We start from the raw sequence: 16,863 nt of genomic DNA, 5'->3' as shown, positions 1-16,863 counted from the left end.
GTAGGAAAAATGTCTTGCAAAAAAAAATATACAGAAATCAATGATTATTAAGTGTAACAAAATAAATATGTGAAGGCTTACAGGTGTTTTATATGTGTTTCTGATCCATAATATAAAATCTTCACAATATAGCCTACATTATTGCAACAAAAAATATGGAACACAGAGTTATCTTTGTTTGAACGATCATTCATTCATTCTCTCTCTCTCTCTCTCATATGTGTGTGTGTGTGTGTGTGTGTGTGTGTGTATATATATATATATATATATATATATATATATATATATATAAACACGTTACGTTCTCTTCTGGAGACTTCAGACTGAAGCGACACGCTCGCTTGAGTTTGAATTGAATTGTAGGATACGAACCACTAGAGACCTTAACCGGGTGCGTGGCTATTGTTTTACGAGATGGATTTATTGTTGACAAGAATTAATTGAAGTTACTGCTACACAACACAGTAAGTATATTGGAAATATCATGTAGTAATTTAAGCTAATAGATTACTGCTATTTTGATGTCATTATAAGGTATTAAAGAAATACATACCTATTGATACAATTAACGTGTTCCTTGACAGTAACACTTTAATTTTAAAAATAAGGATATTATTTTTCGTAATTAAAACCGTAAATATATAACATGATTAGGTTTTTTTTTGGGGGGGGGGGTAGAAAATAGGCGGAAAAGGGTAGAAAGATCGGAGGGAGGCAGGGTGGAAAGTAGGGAGGTCACCAAAAATCCACCTCGCCCGGGTGAAAGTTTTGTCCCTGACCGAAAGTGTAGTGCACAGCCACGAGTGACGAGGTGGGCCTCCCCGATGGCGTAGTGGTAACGTCGTCACCGTGTAACCAAGGGGTCCCGGGTTCTATTCCCGGTGAAGGCACATGCACAGTGGTTCGGATCGCACTTTACACTGTAGGTCCAGTCCCGGTTAGCTTATATGTGCACAAAGTGGACCTAAAAACAATAACGAGCGATGAGGTCTGACTGCCTCTCTGGGGTGTATCCATACTTGGCACAGTAGCGAAAGAACACTCTTCGACAGCGCGGGGACGGGGGGGGGGGGGAGAGAGCAACACAATACAATCACGTAATCACGCTTCGATTTTCCCCCCATTCTCTTCTATCAATTGGCGTAATTGAACTGGATGCGACGAGGAAGCATTCAGTGCGCGGAGTCCCACAGAAGTCGTTTCAATAATCACGGCCGATGCGAATAGCAGCTGCTCGCCTCGCTTTTTTTGTCGTCGCCTCCATGACGTCAATTCGTGAGCAGATTATATTAAAAGCTCGAAACCGCGACCCAGATTGCTAACAAGCAAATTGACATGTGACAGGCTCGACATATATTAACGAGCCCGTCTCCTATTCCATGGCTTCCATTATTTTTTTTTCATTTTCTTTTTTTGGTAGATAATGCCGTGCACGTAACACTCGAAATCGGAGAATCGTACAAAAAAAAATCTTGCTTCCCAGAATCATGTAACGAGGCAGACATGTCCAGCTAAAAGGATTCATTGGAGCATGTTAACTCTCTCCCCCTCTCCCTCAAAAGCGAATGCAGCAAATAGCAAAGACGAGAAATTTGAGATCCTACAAATATTGAACATACGCTCTCGCCCCCTTTCTGTCTCCTCTTCTTAAAACAAACTGGAAACACGGCCTTTTTATCTCTTGTAATTCGATCGCACAGAGTAATTGTATTTAAACCGTACAGCAGGATTAAGCAACTCGCTTGTACACTCACGCACACTTCTGGGGTGTCCGTGACTGTACTTGTGGAGGCCAGCAAAAGACCGTGCAGTGCGAGCTCTCCGACTGCATGCTACGCCTGAAAGCCAGTAAACTGCAGAGGAGTGAGAAAGAGCGTGCGCTGAGCTGTAAACACTGCGGGGGAAGGCTCCCCCACTTTTCACGGAACCACCTCCAGTTTCTTCTGCCCCGCTCTGTTACTCACGAATATGATGGCGAGAGGTTTCCCTTCTGCACGAACGCAACCGACGAAGCCCCTTTCTTGCTCACTCTATCCTTTCCACCCTCTTACAACGTTGCTCGCTCTGCAACACATACATACGAGAGAGCTCTTCCACAAACCGGCGGATTGATCAGACTTGCCGCCCAGCGTAGAAAGATCCTTATGCAGTGAATATATGAAAACGGAATCAGGAATCACATCAGCGTTTAGCCTACTTGAAGTTCATATCTACAGGTGTTACAACATACGACCTGCTTGTTGTGTAACTTAAGATTACTTGGCAATGTGACATACAGATTCAGCGTGCTTATTTGTCTATGGTGCAACAGCTTCTGACTCTTGTGAGTACAACAAAACGAAATGTCGTTTTATGCTGTGCGAAAACTTTTTTATATTAAAAAAAAAGTACTAAGTCCACTCAGGCTCAGATAAGCACATTGAATGAACTGATTGATTGATAAGACTTGTTGCTCCACAAGAGAAGAAATACAGGATGTTCAGTCTGAAATTTGACGTTTAACAAATAAATTAATAACCATGGCACACAGTGTAATAATCAGTTAGGCAAAACACAATCTATCTCCACATAGCAATATCCACAGACTATCTTTACATATTCTTTACCTTCTTCTCAATCTCTGTGATGCAGGATGATTCAAGTCTCCTGACATTTTCCTTATATCGCTAATGAATGGTTTTCAGGATGGGATAAAAGACGCTGTTGTTTTCCAGCAAAGTGGTGCACCGCCCCATTTCACCAGAATCGTTCGGGACTACCTAGCTGACACCTTCCCCGATAGGTGGATCGGCTCGCTCTCAGACCTAACTCCCCTTTTTTGAGGTTTCATCAAGTCTATGGTGTACGCAAGTAAAGACCAACACCATAGAGCAACTGACACAGCGAATAGCTGCAGGGACAGTGGAGATCACGCTAGATATGTTGGAGCATTTTGTTCCGGTCTACGCAAGAGAGGTGGCTGCTATGCCTAGACTTGCAAGGCCATCACATTAAAATGTGCTGAACTTGTCGTCTATTATAGAGTACTTTTCAGTAGTACTGTCAATTTTGTCAATAAAATGCTTTTTGATTAAAATGTCAAGATACTTTTGAATCACAGTACTTTTAGTCTCAACACCATCTATAAGTATGCTGCAGAATATTAGGGCGCATTTCGACAGAACTGAAACAAACGTGAACCTTTGCGAAACTTGCCTTTGTACTTTTGTTATTAAGCGCTACCATTTCTGGCTGATCGCGACGATGAGAAAGTGTGATGATATGATGAAATTGATGCAGTGGCACTCAACAAAGAACACTAATGCCTTGGCCGGGACTCGAACCCGGAAACTGCGGTGGCGAGATCGAAAGTCAATCACCTAACGTGCTCGGCCACAGAGGGAGCTGCAGTCCGTGATATATATTCTCTCGAAACTCGACCCAAGTCTTTCTCATTCACAAAACCATGCCAGCTTAATGTATCTTTATCACAGATCTGGCTTCGCAGATAGAACTCTTCCATTAAGTGCTGAAAGCTCTTTGCAGCATCTGCCTTTTTACGTAGGGAGGAATAATCTTAAACGTTAAAAGCACGAGTGGCGTCATCTATCGGCCAAGAATAACCATCTTATGAAACTCTCCGTTATTTAAAATTTCCCCGCTTTTCGGCTTCCTTCCTCTGATTAGACGTCCATTTCCACGCCTCGGCTGTCAAAGGAAAGGAACCTGTGCTCCCTTGCGAAGAAACGCCTTCTCCTGCCTTGTAATTTGCGATATAAACGTTCTTGTAGCACCGTGCCATCTTCACAACATAAGAATGTGCTTCCGTTTCTTACCTCAACCTTTTAGTTACCAAACCGCATTGAGTTTTTCTTCTTTCACGCCGCTTTCTATATCATTAGACTAGGACGAATTTAGGGGGGAGGGGTCCGGACCCGCCGAAAGACTTCACAAGTCCTAAAATAAAATAATGAAAATGTAGTTTTCAGCATTTATTGTATAATTAAGGGCTATTTACTTCCTCTGAACTTGGAAGGAAAGTATTATTACATTGGGATCATGCTGCTTCGAAGGACAGTAACAAATATAATTTATGCACACCACTCTACTTATGATAACATGCATAAAATATTAATTAATAACATTACTTCTCGACAACTGGAACTAACATCCCTTTCTATTATTCAATAAATAGTGAATTCTTTATCTATTTGACATAAATTTTCTTGTTTTTATACAAGCTACGTAATAAATATGTACTGTTATATCTATATCTATATTCTCATATTATCTTTTTATGTAATCATGTAAGAGAAAACTACAATATTATTAAATTTACATATTTTAATTATTTAATGTAATTATTTTTAATTTAAACATTATTATTATTTCCGATACACTTGGTTCGGACCCCCCCCCCCCCCGACATATATTTCTAGATACGTGTCTGTCATTACACTAATTACTAGGATGATGGATACTGATGTAACACACTCTCACAGATAAAACTCCTGCACCCAGGATTCCAATGTAGAACTTTCGGTTGCGATATCGTGATTCAATTACTACCATAGGAAGCCCTAAGTTGTAGCACCTCAAGCCCTATAAATCCGGGCACACACAGACAGACAGAGACATGGCCCAGTCGGTAGGGCGTCTAGCTGCTACGTGGAAGACCTAGGTATTCTCGATGAGGGTAATTTTAGGTGGAAACTTTTCCAGCTGTGTCCCTGGGTGGAATAGCTCTGGGGTTCACCCAGCCTCATATAAATTGGTAGTACCTGTTGTAAGAGGGGTGAAGGCGGCCGGAGTGTGGTGCTGATCACATCACATCCACACTAATTTTCGCAGCAAGTACCTGGGATCGAATCCAGAAGCACTCGCACGAAGTGCAAGAGCGCTAACTATATGGCTTCGCGCAAGGTCGAAAATATTGATGCTGGTGATTGTAGTTATGCAGACAAAACTACAAATTCAGGCGCCGGTCCCTTTTCTGAGGAGACACTTTTTTTTTATTAATACGGGCCAAGAAAGTCATGACCAACTAAAACAAGCTGTGACATGTTATCCTAAAACATTTAACTTATTAATTAATAAAATATCGGATTAAAAGTAATTAATTTTTGCACCGGAGTGGTCTCTCATCTGGTAACAGCACGAATAACTATGCAATGCATTCTACTGGCAGACTATCATATTTGTATGATTCGGCTAACAACAGTGCGAAACTTTATAATACCATGTTTATTATTCTGTTTCAATGACACACGTGACGCAGAAAATACACATACTGTACTTGTCTTTATAAAAAAAATGAAAAAAAATAGGTAATGGATATTTCCGTAAGGAAACTCATCAAAAGTAAATTTATTCAAACTGAATTTCAAAATTCAGGCGCCAGGTGAAAATTTTTAGCCGTTACGTCGACTGGGCTCCCTGTATTTTTCAACCCCTGGTCATGCGCAATGTCGAAATGCTTTGGCCAAATATTCAAGGTGGTATAGTCAGGAGTTTAACAAGAATTTTTCATCGGGCGAGGAGGGTATTTAGGGGGTGTAAAGGTCCATCTAGAGCAAAATTACAATAAATTCAAACTTTGTGTAGAATTTTAAGGAATATTTTGGAAACTTTGTGAGGAATGTGGGCAGTGTGGCGAAGTTTCCTCTAGCAGGCACAGAAGTGGCAGTGCAGCTACAAACAGCCCGCTACATTTTCGCAGAGCGATGGCGTTGCATGAGAAATGAGCCTTGACGAAGTTTTCACCAACAGATGGGAGCATTTGTTCTCTCTCCTGATGGCCTTCGCCAAAGTTCTCGTCTGGCGGTGCGGATAATCAATCTGCGACGGTCCCCCGCTCCCTTGCATATCAGATCAGAAGCAGAAAACGTGACAAGAGCGAACGAGTGCAGGGAAGGCTTGCGGTGGATCCCCCGACCCGAAAAGCCAGAGGTCATGGGAAACAGATGTCCCGCGGAAACACGGAAAACGAGCGTCGAAAACTACCGACTCACATTCTCGGGGAAAATCCCACTTTGGAAAAATAAACATATCAACGGAAGTGCTAAGGCTAGACGATCCACGTATGAAAATCTTTAATATAATTATGCGGCATTGTCTAAAATATCAAAGTTCAGATACGTGAGCTCATTGTTTGGTTGCCGCTCTTTAACATTTGTCATCAATAGAAATCTCCGCAACAAGTTTCCATGGAAACCTACCTAGAGGAGGAAGGGAATAATAAAGCCTGCTTCATCCACCTACTTTTGTAAATACTTCTTGCTAAACTTAAATGATCGTCAAATCACATGTAATAAACACAAAGCATACATCTATCGGAAAGGTTATATGCTCAGAAGAATAATCAGGACTGGACCTACAGTTGAAAGTGGGATCCGAACTATTGGGCAATGTACCTCGACAGGCAAGATATTTTGTTTCAAGTTAGGGTTCCCAGACGTCCCGTTTTTCGTTAAGGTTTTCGTTAAGGCGTCCCGTTGTCCCGACAAAAGTCCTCGGGACAGCTTTTTTTTATTTTTTTATTTCAGCGATAGGGATCGTTGAGTCAACCTGGCCTCGCTATTTTCTATCTTCGTCCATACTGGAGAAGTTTAACCCACAGTGGTATTAAAAAACCTCTTAGAAGCGCTGCAGATAATCTAATTATGAGGTCGACTAAATTCCGCTGACTTAGTGTTCTGCGCTCACAACGAAACTCCTCGGGCAATTAGATAATTATTTTAGCTATCGATGCGAGTAAGACTGGTGAAATAGTTCTGTGCTTTTTGTGTTTCTAAAATGCCGAAATGAAATTAAATTCAAGAATGCCTTACCCTCATTTTTTCATGGAATATATCATCAGTAGTGAAGCTTTAAAACAGGGTGTAACACATTTCCGTTTGAAGAAGAACGCATTGCGCATCGTAACCTTGAAAAATGTGTCCCGTACTTTATTCTGAAATATCTGGGAACCATATTTTAAGTCCACTTTGTGCACAGATTGGATAATAGGGACTGGACGTGAAATTTACAGTAAGATTCGAATCACCATATGCCTCCACCAGGGACCGAACTCGGGGACCTCTTTGATTACAACGTTACCACAATGCTACTGGGGAGGTCTCATATACTTTCATACTAACAGTGTAAAAAAGAACAACTGTAACTGTTTATTATTATTATTATTAATATTATTGCAATGCGCCTTTTTTACGAATGAACGAAGGAAACGCCTCGAAAGTTTAGAAACCGATTAAATTATTAAGAAAGAGGAAGCAAAAAATCGCGTCTCGGTTTCTCTTTCACCAATTTCTGAAGAGAGAGAGACCTTTGGCCAAGGCTGAATGAGCTGTTCCCGGTGAACCGTGTTTCCTACACATCAATGCGCAGGATGGCACGAGAACGCCGGAAGATGAAAATCCTGATTTCAACACGACGTAGCATCCGGCCGATAACTAAGCAGAAACAATACGAAGAGAAATCTATATGTTCCAGGCTTTTTTTTTTTAGTACGAACTTTGCCGTTAAGGGTCAGAGTCCAACCAATGCACGGCACCTGAGGGATTTCATACGCGTCCACTGATCTGGCCATGAGAAGACCACCAGACATTAATTACAACATAATGGAACGCTCTTGATTTGTGTTGCTTGATTTGAATCAATGTGGGAACATATCGGATCAACAATATGAGCGTGTCACGGTATATGTAACAATAATATTTAAATACTATATAATATGTATTAGGGCTGAACTGATAGCGATACTCTTACCAATTCCCGCCGATACCGATACTTGAAAATTGCAATAATAAAAATGTGTTCAAAATATTTATCAATATTGGGGTGGCAATATTCTTCTCCAATTATATGGATCAATTTACCAAGAAATTTTGTTTTATAATATTCAAGAATTGTATCAGAATATTAAAATATATATTATGTAATCACAAAAACAGTTTTTCGTGGAAAATTGGTGTAAAATGAAAATAAAGTTTGAATATTGCATAATTTCCAGGATAATTAGACTCCGCGAGAGTGCCCCTCGACATTTTTGCGGACCCCGTGAAAGACCATTATGCCGGAAAAGTATCGGCTGGTATCGGTAGATGAATTCCAACAGATACTTTCCGATACCGATAAAACTGATATCGGCCGATGTGTGTGTGTGTAACTACACGAATGCAAGGTCATTTATGAATATACCACAATATCTTGAGCACTTCTTATGGTGAACACAATAACAAACCAACTTGAAGAGTACCGGAACCCTTCTTCACATAAAAAGCACTACATCTATATGTGTATGTTATTTAATCTCAATCTGTGCCAGACCACTCCGTGACAAGAGTGGTTAGCACAGCGCTCTACAACGGCAGCGGTTCAGGGTTCCATTCCCGATCTGGGCATGAGTGTCTTTGTGAGTGTCCTCTCATAAATTTTATCATATTACTCATCTTCATCTTCGGATTTAGCCCAAATTGACAGCAAAGCGAAGTAAAACAAACCAAATCAATCAATAGCATCATAATCTGGAATTAAATAAATGTGAAATTACTCCTGACTGACTATTGACTATAGCCGGGTTCAATATTGCATGAAGTAATGTGAGTGTATTTAAAATATGCCATGGGTTTCACAGTAAAGGTTTGTGCTTGCATTCTATATTGTTAAGAATGTTACAATAGCAGAAGTATTGCATATTGTCAACACTTAAAATAAACAAGTGAGTGCAGAACGAACACAGTTGAACGGAAAACCTTTGCCACTTAACACAAGAAGAGAAACGTAATAATAGCATGAATATATATGGCGGAAAAAATTTGAAAAAGTGGAAATTATATGTAAAAATAACTAAGAATATGTGCTAAAAGCTATGGGAAATTAAAATAGCATTTTTCAAGATTACATGCCACAATTCGCAAATGAAGATATGTACAATAAAACCTCGTTAATCCAGAATATTGGGGGGATAAGTTGACCGATTTAACGAAAGTCCGGATTAACTTAAATAACCTAAAAGAACAGTAGAAAGTGCATTAAAACTCCGTTTATAGCAACAAAACACGTTTATTATGGTGTATGTAAAGGGCATAGGCCTAAATACACTATACAGTATAGTACAAAGTCTGCGGGAAACAGAATTTCATCAGTGGTTGATTAACTTTTTGCTGGGAAGTTCTCTTGTTGACGTCTAGCCACATTTAAAACCTTGCATTCTGCTTCCTTTTTTTTTTTTTGCCTGTCCGGATTAACGAGGATTTACTGTATTTACATTTAAATCCGCTCCCTGAATATAATGTACAGAATACTATAAATCTAGTACATCCTCCTAGAAATCAGCACCCACATGGGATGATTTTCTGGTACTGGCGGTCTGTGTCCTGTACCGAGCTTCCTGAGGTCATAAATATTTGGGTCACGAGAATTTTGAACTCCTGCTAATCATACACCACGTAGGACCCATGAGGCATCCTGGTTGCCACAAATGAAATTTTCTCTTTCTTGACTTTCGAGCCACACGAACATGTTGATTCACGTAAGTTTCTAATAAGAGAAGGTGGTGTGTACTTGAGTTACTTTAAGCCGCTCTTCCAAATCTTGAGGTTAATTGAGACGATGAAAATAAGTGAGGAAGTGATTAAATAAACGAAAAATTGAACATTACGCTAGTTGCTACACCCGGCAAGTTAAACAAAATGTTAACTTTCACCAGTACAGATGGCACTACACTCTGGGGTCTATGCATGTGCAGCTTCTACGACGGATTCTATGTTTATTCCACTGAAAAAAGTGTGATTTTATTATATTTATTTATCCGTATTCGCAGTGGTTGTTTAATCTTATTGTTATTATTATTTCTCATTGCAGTAAGGATGTACTTATAATTGCATTATTGATTTTGCATCTTTTATAATTGAATTGTTTATTTCAGAAACCCTATAGAAGGCAGAAGTGGTTGATTAAAAGGGAGCATCTGAAATAAACGATTCAATTCTACGGAACAAGTTTTTGTCCTACATAAAAGTATAATGTTGTCAGTTCTCTGCATCTTTAATATAAACAATAAGAAAGGTTGTAAAGATATAAAATATAACTTATTTCGTAAGTAATTATAGGAACAACTAACTGCAAAATCGCAAGAAATATTGCGCATTACTATTTTAAAATCGATGTTTTTCTTGAATGATAATTAAAAAGTAGTAGTCATGCTACACAGAGGGTAACGGAGACTGGATTACACATTAGACAGGATTCTAGCCTGCGTACACTTTAGCGCAATATGTCCTATTGTAAACGTGCTTCCAGAAATATTAATTTATTATTTTTGTTCTTATTGAGATGAAAACTAGGGGTGCGCAAGCATGAACAAATGAATAAGTTAAACTTTGATTACACACTGAAGTACGACATCATAATGCGTGTGTTCGAAGGGTGTAATGTCTAATTGCAATTGTGTTCCACATTCTATTGTTTTTAATACACAGGCCTACAAGTAATTCTTTTCACAGCATTCTTTTATGTTTCAATTTCAAGGCACGTCTAGAGCAAAATTGAATAATATGGATCTCAGATTTCTCTTTTAAGAAAGACCTCGACCTCGTGTTGGAGTCTAATCCTCGAAGCATGTTTTATGCATGGTGCTCCAGGCGGAAGAAACGAACGACTGCTGTAAATTTAGAGCTTTTAAGCCGAAATCTTTAGAGTACCTGCACATCTCGTAGGACTTGTCTAGCTTTGAATTTGAGAGCAATCTCTCGCCATGTTTCAAGATGGCAGACAAACTAAATTTCCCTATGATACATGCTGTTAATAAGACTGCAAATGCAGATAATTTGAGACCCCCTTTTCTTTACTATAATTCTAATTCAGACACACATTTTAAGAAGAAAAAAAACCTAAAATATACAGGGTGGTTGACATGCGATGTGTGTTCCCATCCATTTTGCAAAACCAAATTCGCCGACATCACGTTTTCCAGGTACACTGTTAGAAGTTAGGTCAAATTTACAATATCTTGCCGTTAATAGCTGTTAATTTACAAAAACGAGACGCGACCGTTTTCTGTTTATATTTGAATATTTTTTATCATGCACTAAGATGGATCATGTTCTAAAAATACAGTTCTGTGCACCATAAATGTATTTTGAAACACCAAAGCATAAAAATTACATTAATTACGGTAACTATGTAATCGCGATTAAAATGCTTTAAAAACGGTCAGTCATTTCTACGGCAGTTGAGTGGCAGCAAAAACTGACGGTCTTAGACAGTTATTTTACTATTCAACTTTTAGCACTGTATTTTTAAAACAACTTTCCATAACCCCTCTGTAATTATTAAACAGTAACAAATAAATGTTCCGTCTTCCAACTGTGCATATTAATCAAATGAAACAAGTTATTTTCACGCTGTTGGAGATAAACTACAAAAAATGAAATAAAAGAATGTGTTTGTGTGAAAGACTCCCAGAAAGGAAATCAGTTGGTGGAATAAAGTTGAATGTGTTTAGTTTCCAATCCTGACACGCACACACACACGCTATTTAATATACCAGGTGGCAATTTTCCCAGCAATGCCCCCAATATGAAACAGCTCTGGGGTTCATCCAGCCTCTAAGAAACTGACACAGGGGGAAGGGGAAGGATGTCGGAACGTGGTGGTCACATCGCCTTCACAAATGTATGTGTGGTGCCCTTCTTCCACATCCCCCGATATCCTTTCCTTTCACAGCATGTTGCATTATATATAATAGCCATATGCTCTAATATAGCCTATTATGAAGTAAGATTTCGACAGATACTAACACACTAATGAGGAGCATGATTTGGCAATCGCCCCACACGTGTGGTATTTTTTTTTGTTTCATGCAGACATACTCCCCAACCCTACCTTCTCCTGGGAACAGAATATTTTCACGAAAACTATAACACAAAGTGAACGGCGCCATCTGAAGTGACGAAAAGCAACCCGAATCGAGGTCAGACGAGTCGATCACAACAGGAAACGCTTCCTGCGTTCGGGTCCACGATAAATGCTGACTGTGTTTCGTAATTCTTGTTTTGGTGGCACTAAAAGTGCGTAGGTACGCAAGTACATGCATTGGCACGCGCGCGAGGGTGGTTCACAAATAAATGACATACCTGATGCTCCAAGTGAAGTCAATTTTCTTGATATATAAAATTTTGCCCCCCAAAAAATTGTTCTACGATTAGGGTTTGTCGCAGTGTGGCAAAGCACAACGGAAATAGTTTATTTCAAAAATGGAACGACTGACGAAGTGGCATTATATAAGTGACGCACAAGAATTAGAATACATGACTAAAGGTAGTGTTTGGAATATTCTCTGAGTATGGGCGGGCACACGATTTTTTTCCCCAGGGGTGGAAGGAAAGCACATTTCCGAAAAACACTATTTCCAACTGAAATCATAAGTGTATAATATATAGAGTATAATCAATGCTTTATTTCCCCTAGGAAGATAAGGCCCGGTATTCTTCAAGTTGGTTTGTTACTGTTCTTGAGCCGGTTCGTTGTTGTGTTGATTATAACTACTCAAAATATTGTGGTATATTCATAAATGATCGTGCATCCATATAGTTACACACATCCACATGTTTTTTTGGTTAAAATAAAATCTTCAAAAAAAAATATTAAAAAAACTATATACAGTATGTCCCATAATTTTTGCTGGATTTTTAGTGTTTTCACTTGACTCTCCCTAGTAGAAATATCGGACTTTACCGACGAGACAATATCTATATAAGCCGGTACCGATAAAGCTATGATTAATCTAGTATCTATTACTTTACGACTTGAGAGAAAAAAGCAGTCATCTGCAAAGTGGAGACGAGAGAGGCTCTCTCGTTCATCAGCAGACAAGAGATTGTGATGACGTTTCGGCACTATCCCTACATCATAAATAAAATATTCGACGAAGAACCGTCTGATACTAGTCATCTGTGGAACAAAAGGCTGAAAGTTTATTTTCCTACTTACAACAGGCTTTAGCAGCATGGAAGTCCGAGGTGTCCCTGGCCAGGAACGAGGCAGGGACACCCTTTCCAGGACCCCAGAATCCTTCCTCGCATGTTTCAGCATGACGCCACAATAAAAACCATCACAAAGCGAACAAGCACACGTATTTTTCAAACGAAATCACGGATCACAATATTTTGAGCGCACAACTATCTGACTCCTTTACTCAGACTAAGGCAGCAGCCACCATCAGCTTCCTCAGGAAGTTTCGAAGTGTCCAACCGGAAGTCGTGCGTCAACTTCCGGCAGCGGCTAGTTCCTTCCCTTGACGTCAATTAATCGAATCACTCCTCACACACGCTCATGTTCCGAGGAACATCTCGAAACAATGAAATTCCAGCCGAATGCGAAGACGTGACAATGGTTGTTTATAGAAAGTGCGTCATCGCATGCAAAGGAGATGCCTTGAAAATAATTCCGGGACATTTCATTCTCGGAAACGTTATCAACAAGTTTTAAATATAGTTCTGATATGCGCTGCTTCGAACATGCATTCGTGTTATACGCAAGGTTACAGAAGTTTTACATAACGTCCATTGGCACTTACTCCAAATGGATCATCATCCGGTATTCTCCAGTCTCTTCTATTAACAGCTTCGATTTTCCGTAACTTCCCGTCAATGAGGATTGATTCAAATCACTTTAACTTAGCGGTGGTAAAAGTTGCCAATTTGCTATTAAAATCCAGTTATCGCCGTAGAGGTAGGCAACACACTTAACGCCTCGCAGGTGAAAGGTGCCGTGATCACTCTCCCTTCACTTCCTATATTCCCCCAATTCCAGGGGAGTCCTTTCAGGGCTGCCAATATTCCTATCAGCACATATCAACAGGTGAATGACTATGAAGAGCGACGCATAGCGTTACGCAAAATTGGGAAGGAAAACATAACTGATGAGGGAAAACGCTCAAAATCAAAATAAAACAAATACCATCCTTTTGAAATCATCATTGCTTAGCTGCATGGCTGGGGAGAGACCTGCGCTCGATCGCCAGCTCTAAACTTCGAAGGAGACGAAGAAAGTGAGTGGAAACATCCATCGCGACACTTTAGGCTGCTCTCATACTGAACTAGGCTTTGTGGCGGTTCCTCTCTCGAACCTTTAGGCCACCCTCTGTCGTCAGCGTCCTCGAGCATAAATCGCCTTCGAAAAACTATACAATCGCAGCTATTACATTTAAAAAAATCACGAAGACAAAGCGTCCATCCTCATCTTTACCTTCCTGTTTCCTTCAATCACCTTTCAATATCCTATGTCATCTGTTTCTTCACCTCGGCTAAAACTCAGTGGGCTAATGGGATACTCTGACCCCTCTCAGGTACGGGTATAGTAGTAGAAATACGGGGGATATGAAGCTTCAAGTGTTATGTACTAAATCATTTGACAATCTATGGAAAAGGGAGATTTTATAAATGAATAACATCTGTTTCCGAAGAAAGGTCTGCGTCTTCAGTAGGCTTCTTTATGGGCAATTATTTTCCTGAAGATGGTTTATTTTCATGATACTTTTATAAATTTACATCTTAGTTACAGATCTCCATAAATAAAGGACAGAACAGATTTCTTTCTTATAATTAAATCTATGTGACTTTTGCAGTTTATTTACATAATATGGTTCAAGCTGTCATACCAGTTATATAAAGACGACCAGGCGCTTGCTTGGAACTTTATGAACGCTTCTTGACATAATGAAGCATAACTTTGACGTGACTGGCGAAGGTTTTAAGTATTGACTCCGATTTTTATATAAATTGGACATTATGGTCTGGCTTCAAGATATATGCAGAAATACAAACTGCTATAATTCGTAAAATATTAGAGACATCGACTTGATATCGGGTATGGCAACATGTTAGCATGTTCACAGGGCGAAACCTAACCATGCCAGATATCAATAATGAATAACCTGATCACTAAATAATAATCATGGAGACGAAATAATCTGAACTTATTCTTCCGTATGATGGCATGTTAGCATGCCCACAGGGCGAACCTACCCGTGCGTCAGAATAACAGTAAGTTCTGAGTCGAAATTTAACATTATTTTGTGAAGATATAATTTAAAATTTCAGAAAACTTCAAAATAAAGTTGAAATGAACTTATTCTTTCGTATGGTGACATGTTAGCATGTCCACAGGGCGAACCTACCCATACGACAGAATAACTATGTCTCTAAGCTAATTTGAGAACGAAGACTAGAGTTCTTGAACCCTCCCATAAAGGGAGCTGAGTGTTTAAGATGTTAATCCATCGGAGTTGGTGATGAAAATGCCCCTGAATTAGGTTCCGAAGCTGTATTTATATCCCCGCATGTCAAGCAGAGCGCCTCCCGTGACACAAAAGATAAACATAGCTACAGCTGTGATATGCAGAACTAATTTGTGTATAATGGCAATATTCTAAAGATTAAAGAGTATGTTCCATAAGGTTCATTTTTCTATGTCTAAAACAACAGTTATGATCCTTAAAGTTTCTATAATATTCTCTACTATAAAGTTGTCACATTCTTAAAAACTTCTTTCCAATGTCCATAAGGCTTATATTACTAATAACTCCAACTGAAATTTAGCACTTATGGCTTTCATAATAGTTTGATTCTAAAACTGAGAACACATATTTTTGACTAATTGTCAACAATGAAAGATTTTGCTTTCAAGAAGCTTGCAAATAAAAAATTCTAAATTTCTCGAATGACAGAATTAGGTCATTAGTTCAACTATTAAATATCTCATCTTTCATAACGTTTTTATAGTGAATATAAAAGTAAAATAATTCAGAATAATATTAAATATGATATGGTTCGGGAGGATCATATCACAGGGAAGGGAGTATTTCAGGATCTAGGTGTCTCAATTTTTATTGCCAGTAACTGTACATTCGAAATATTTAGTATCTTTTAGGTGATCCGTTCTTCCCCCATGTATACTGATATTTATTACTTATGTTTTCTTTATTGGAATAAAATATGCCTAAAATTATTGTGTCTGAAGGTAATTTTTAGTATTTTATTGATCAATTGTTTTAGTAACTCTCACACGCACTATATAATATTTATCATTGTAAAATAACAATTTTATTATTATCAATTTCTATTATTGTTATTATTTCTACTATTCAAGTTTTATCATTTCCCCCAGCTCCAGCAAAAAAAATTCTGGCAACGCCCATGGTTGGAATAATATCTAACTGAAATTTATTTCTGTTATTATTATTATTTACAATAAAATAATATACTTTCTTTTTTTGCAACTTGATAGGAGCTGGTCAAGGGACCAGTTCGAACCCCCGCCATTCCCGACGCTCATTTACATTACATACATTTATTTTCAGCTATGCAAGAAAATAGAAAAAAAACGCTGGTTTATACCGTCGTGCAAAAATACACTGACATTTTTCTCCAGGTAAACTTACTGCACTGTAGTAATACATGCACTACTAATAATAACTGAAAATTAGGAATGATTGCTACTGAGAAAAATCTTTCAACAGAATAATATTAAATGATCTTGAATAAGTTGTCGATGAAAGTAAACACTATGTCAAACTTCCCTTGCAAAACTTAACTCGCTGCTTTCGCTCCTCTTATCTCTGCTCCATCCAATATCAGTTGTGCAAAATATGGAGCTACCGTGAATGCATCTGCACATGTTAGATTGACGGAATTGGCTTTCGTACATGTCTCGCATGTCATAATCGAAACTTTAATTTTGAAAATCACAGAGAATCCTCTTCCATATTCAGTGTTACAAACACGAGGAGCAACGAACGCCTTCGTGCATGGATTTCTAGAGCGCTAAGCAGACGACCGAGTTCACTGCCGAAAGAGAACGCCATAACTGGAATATCCAATC

General features: G+C 38.9%; 1 protein-coding gene across 11 annotated transcripts in view; it reads right to left on the bottom strand.

Moving 5' to 3' along the window:
* The window catches only part of PDZ-GEF (PDZ domain-containing guanine nucleotide exchange factor), a 483,761-nt gene that overhangs the window by 49,928 nt on the left and 416,970 nt on the right, over window positions 1-16,863 (bottom strand). Inside the window, exon 1 of one of the 11 annotated variants that reach the window (XM_083131075.1) lies at window positions 12,973-13,092. The exons of the other annotated variants lie outside the window; for them this stretch is intronic. Coding sequence (XP_082987201.1) covers window positions 12,973-13,074 — 102 coding nt within the window. The 5' untranslated portion in view covers window positions 13,075-13,092. Of the gene's footprint in view, window positions 1-12,972; window positions 13,093-16,863 lie in introns of those variants that run through there. 11 annotated transcript variants of the gene reach the window in all.

Source organism: Lepisma saccharinum, chromosome 11 (assembly GCF_977018435.1).
Source record: "Lepisma saccharinum chromosome 11, izLepSacc3.1, whole genome shotgun sequence".
Taxonomy (NCBI): Eukaryota; Metazoa; Arthropoda; class Insecta; order Zygentoma; family Lepismatidae; genus Lepisma; species Lepisma saccharinum.
This window is presented reverse-complemented; position numbering and strand designations above follow the sequence as displayed.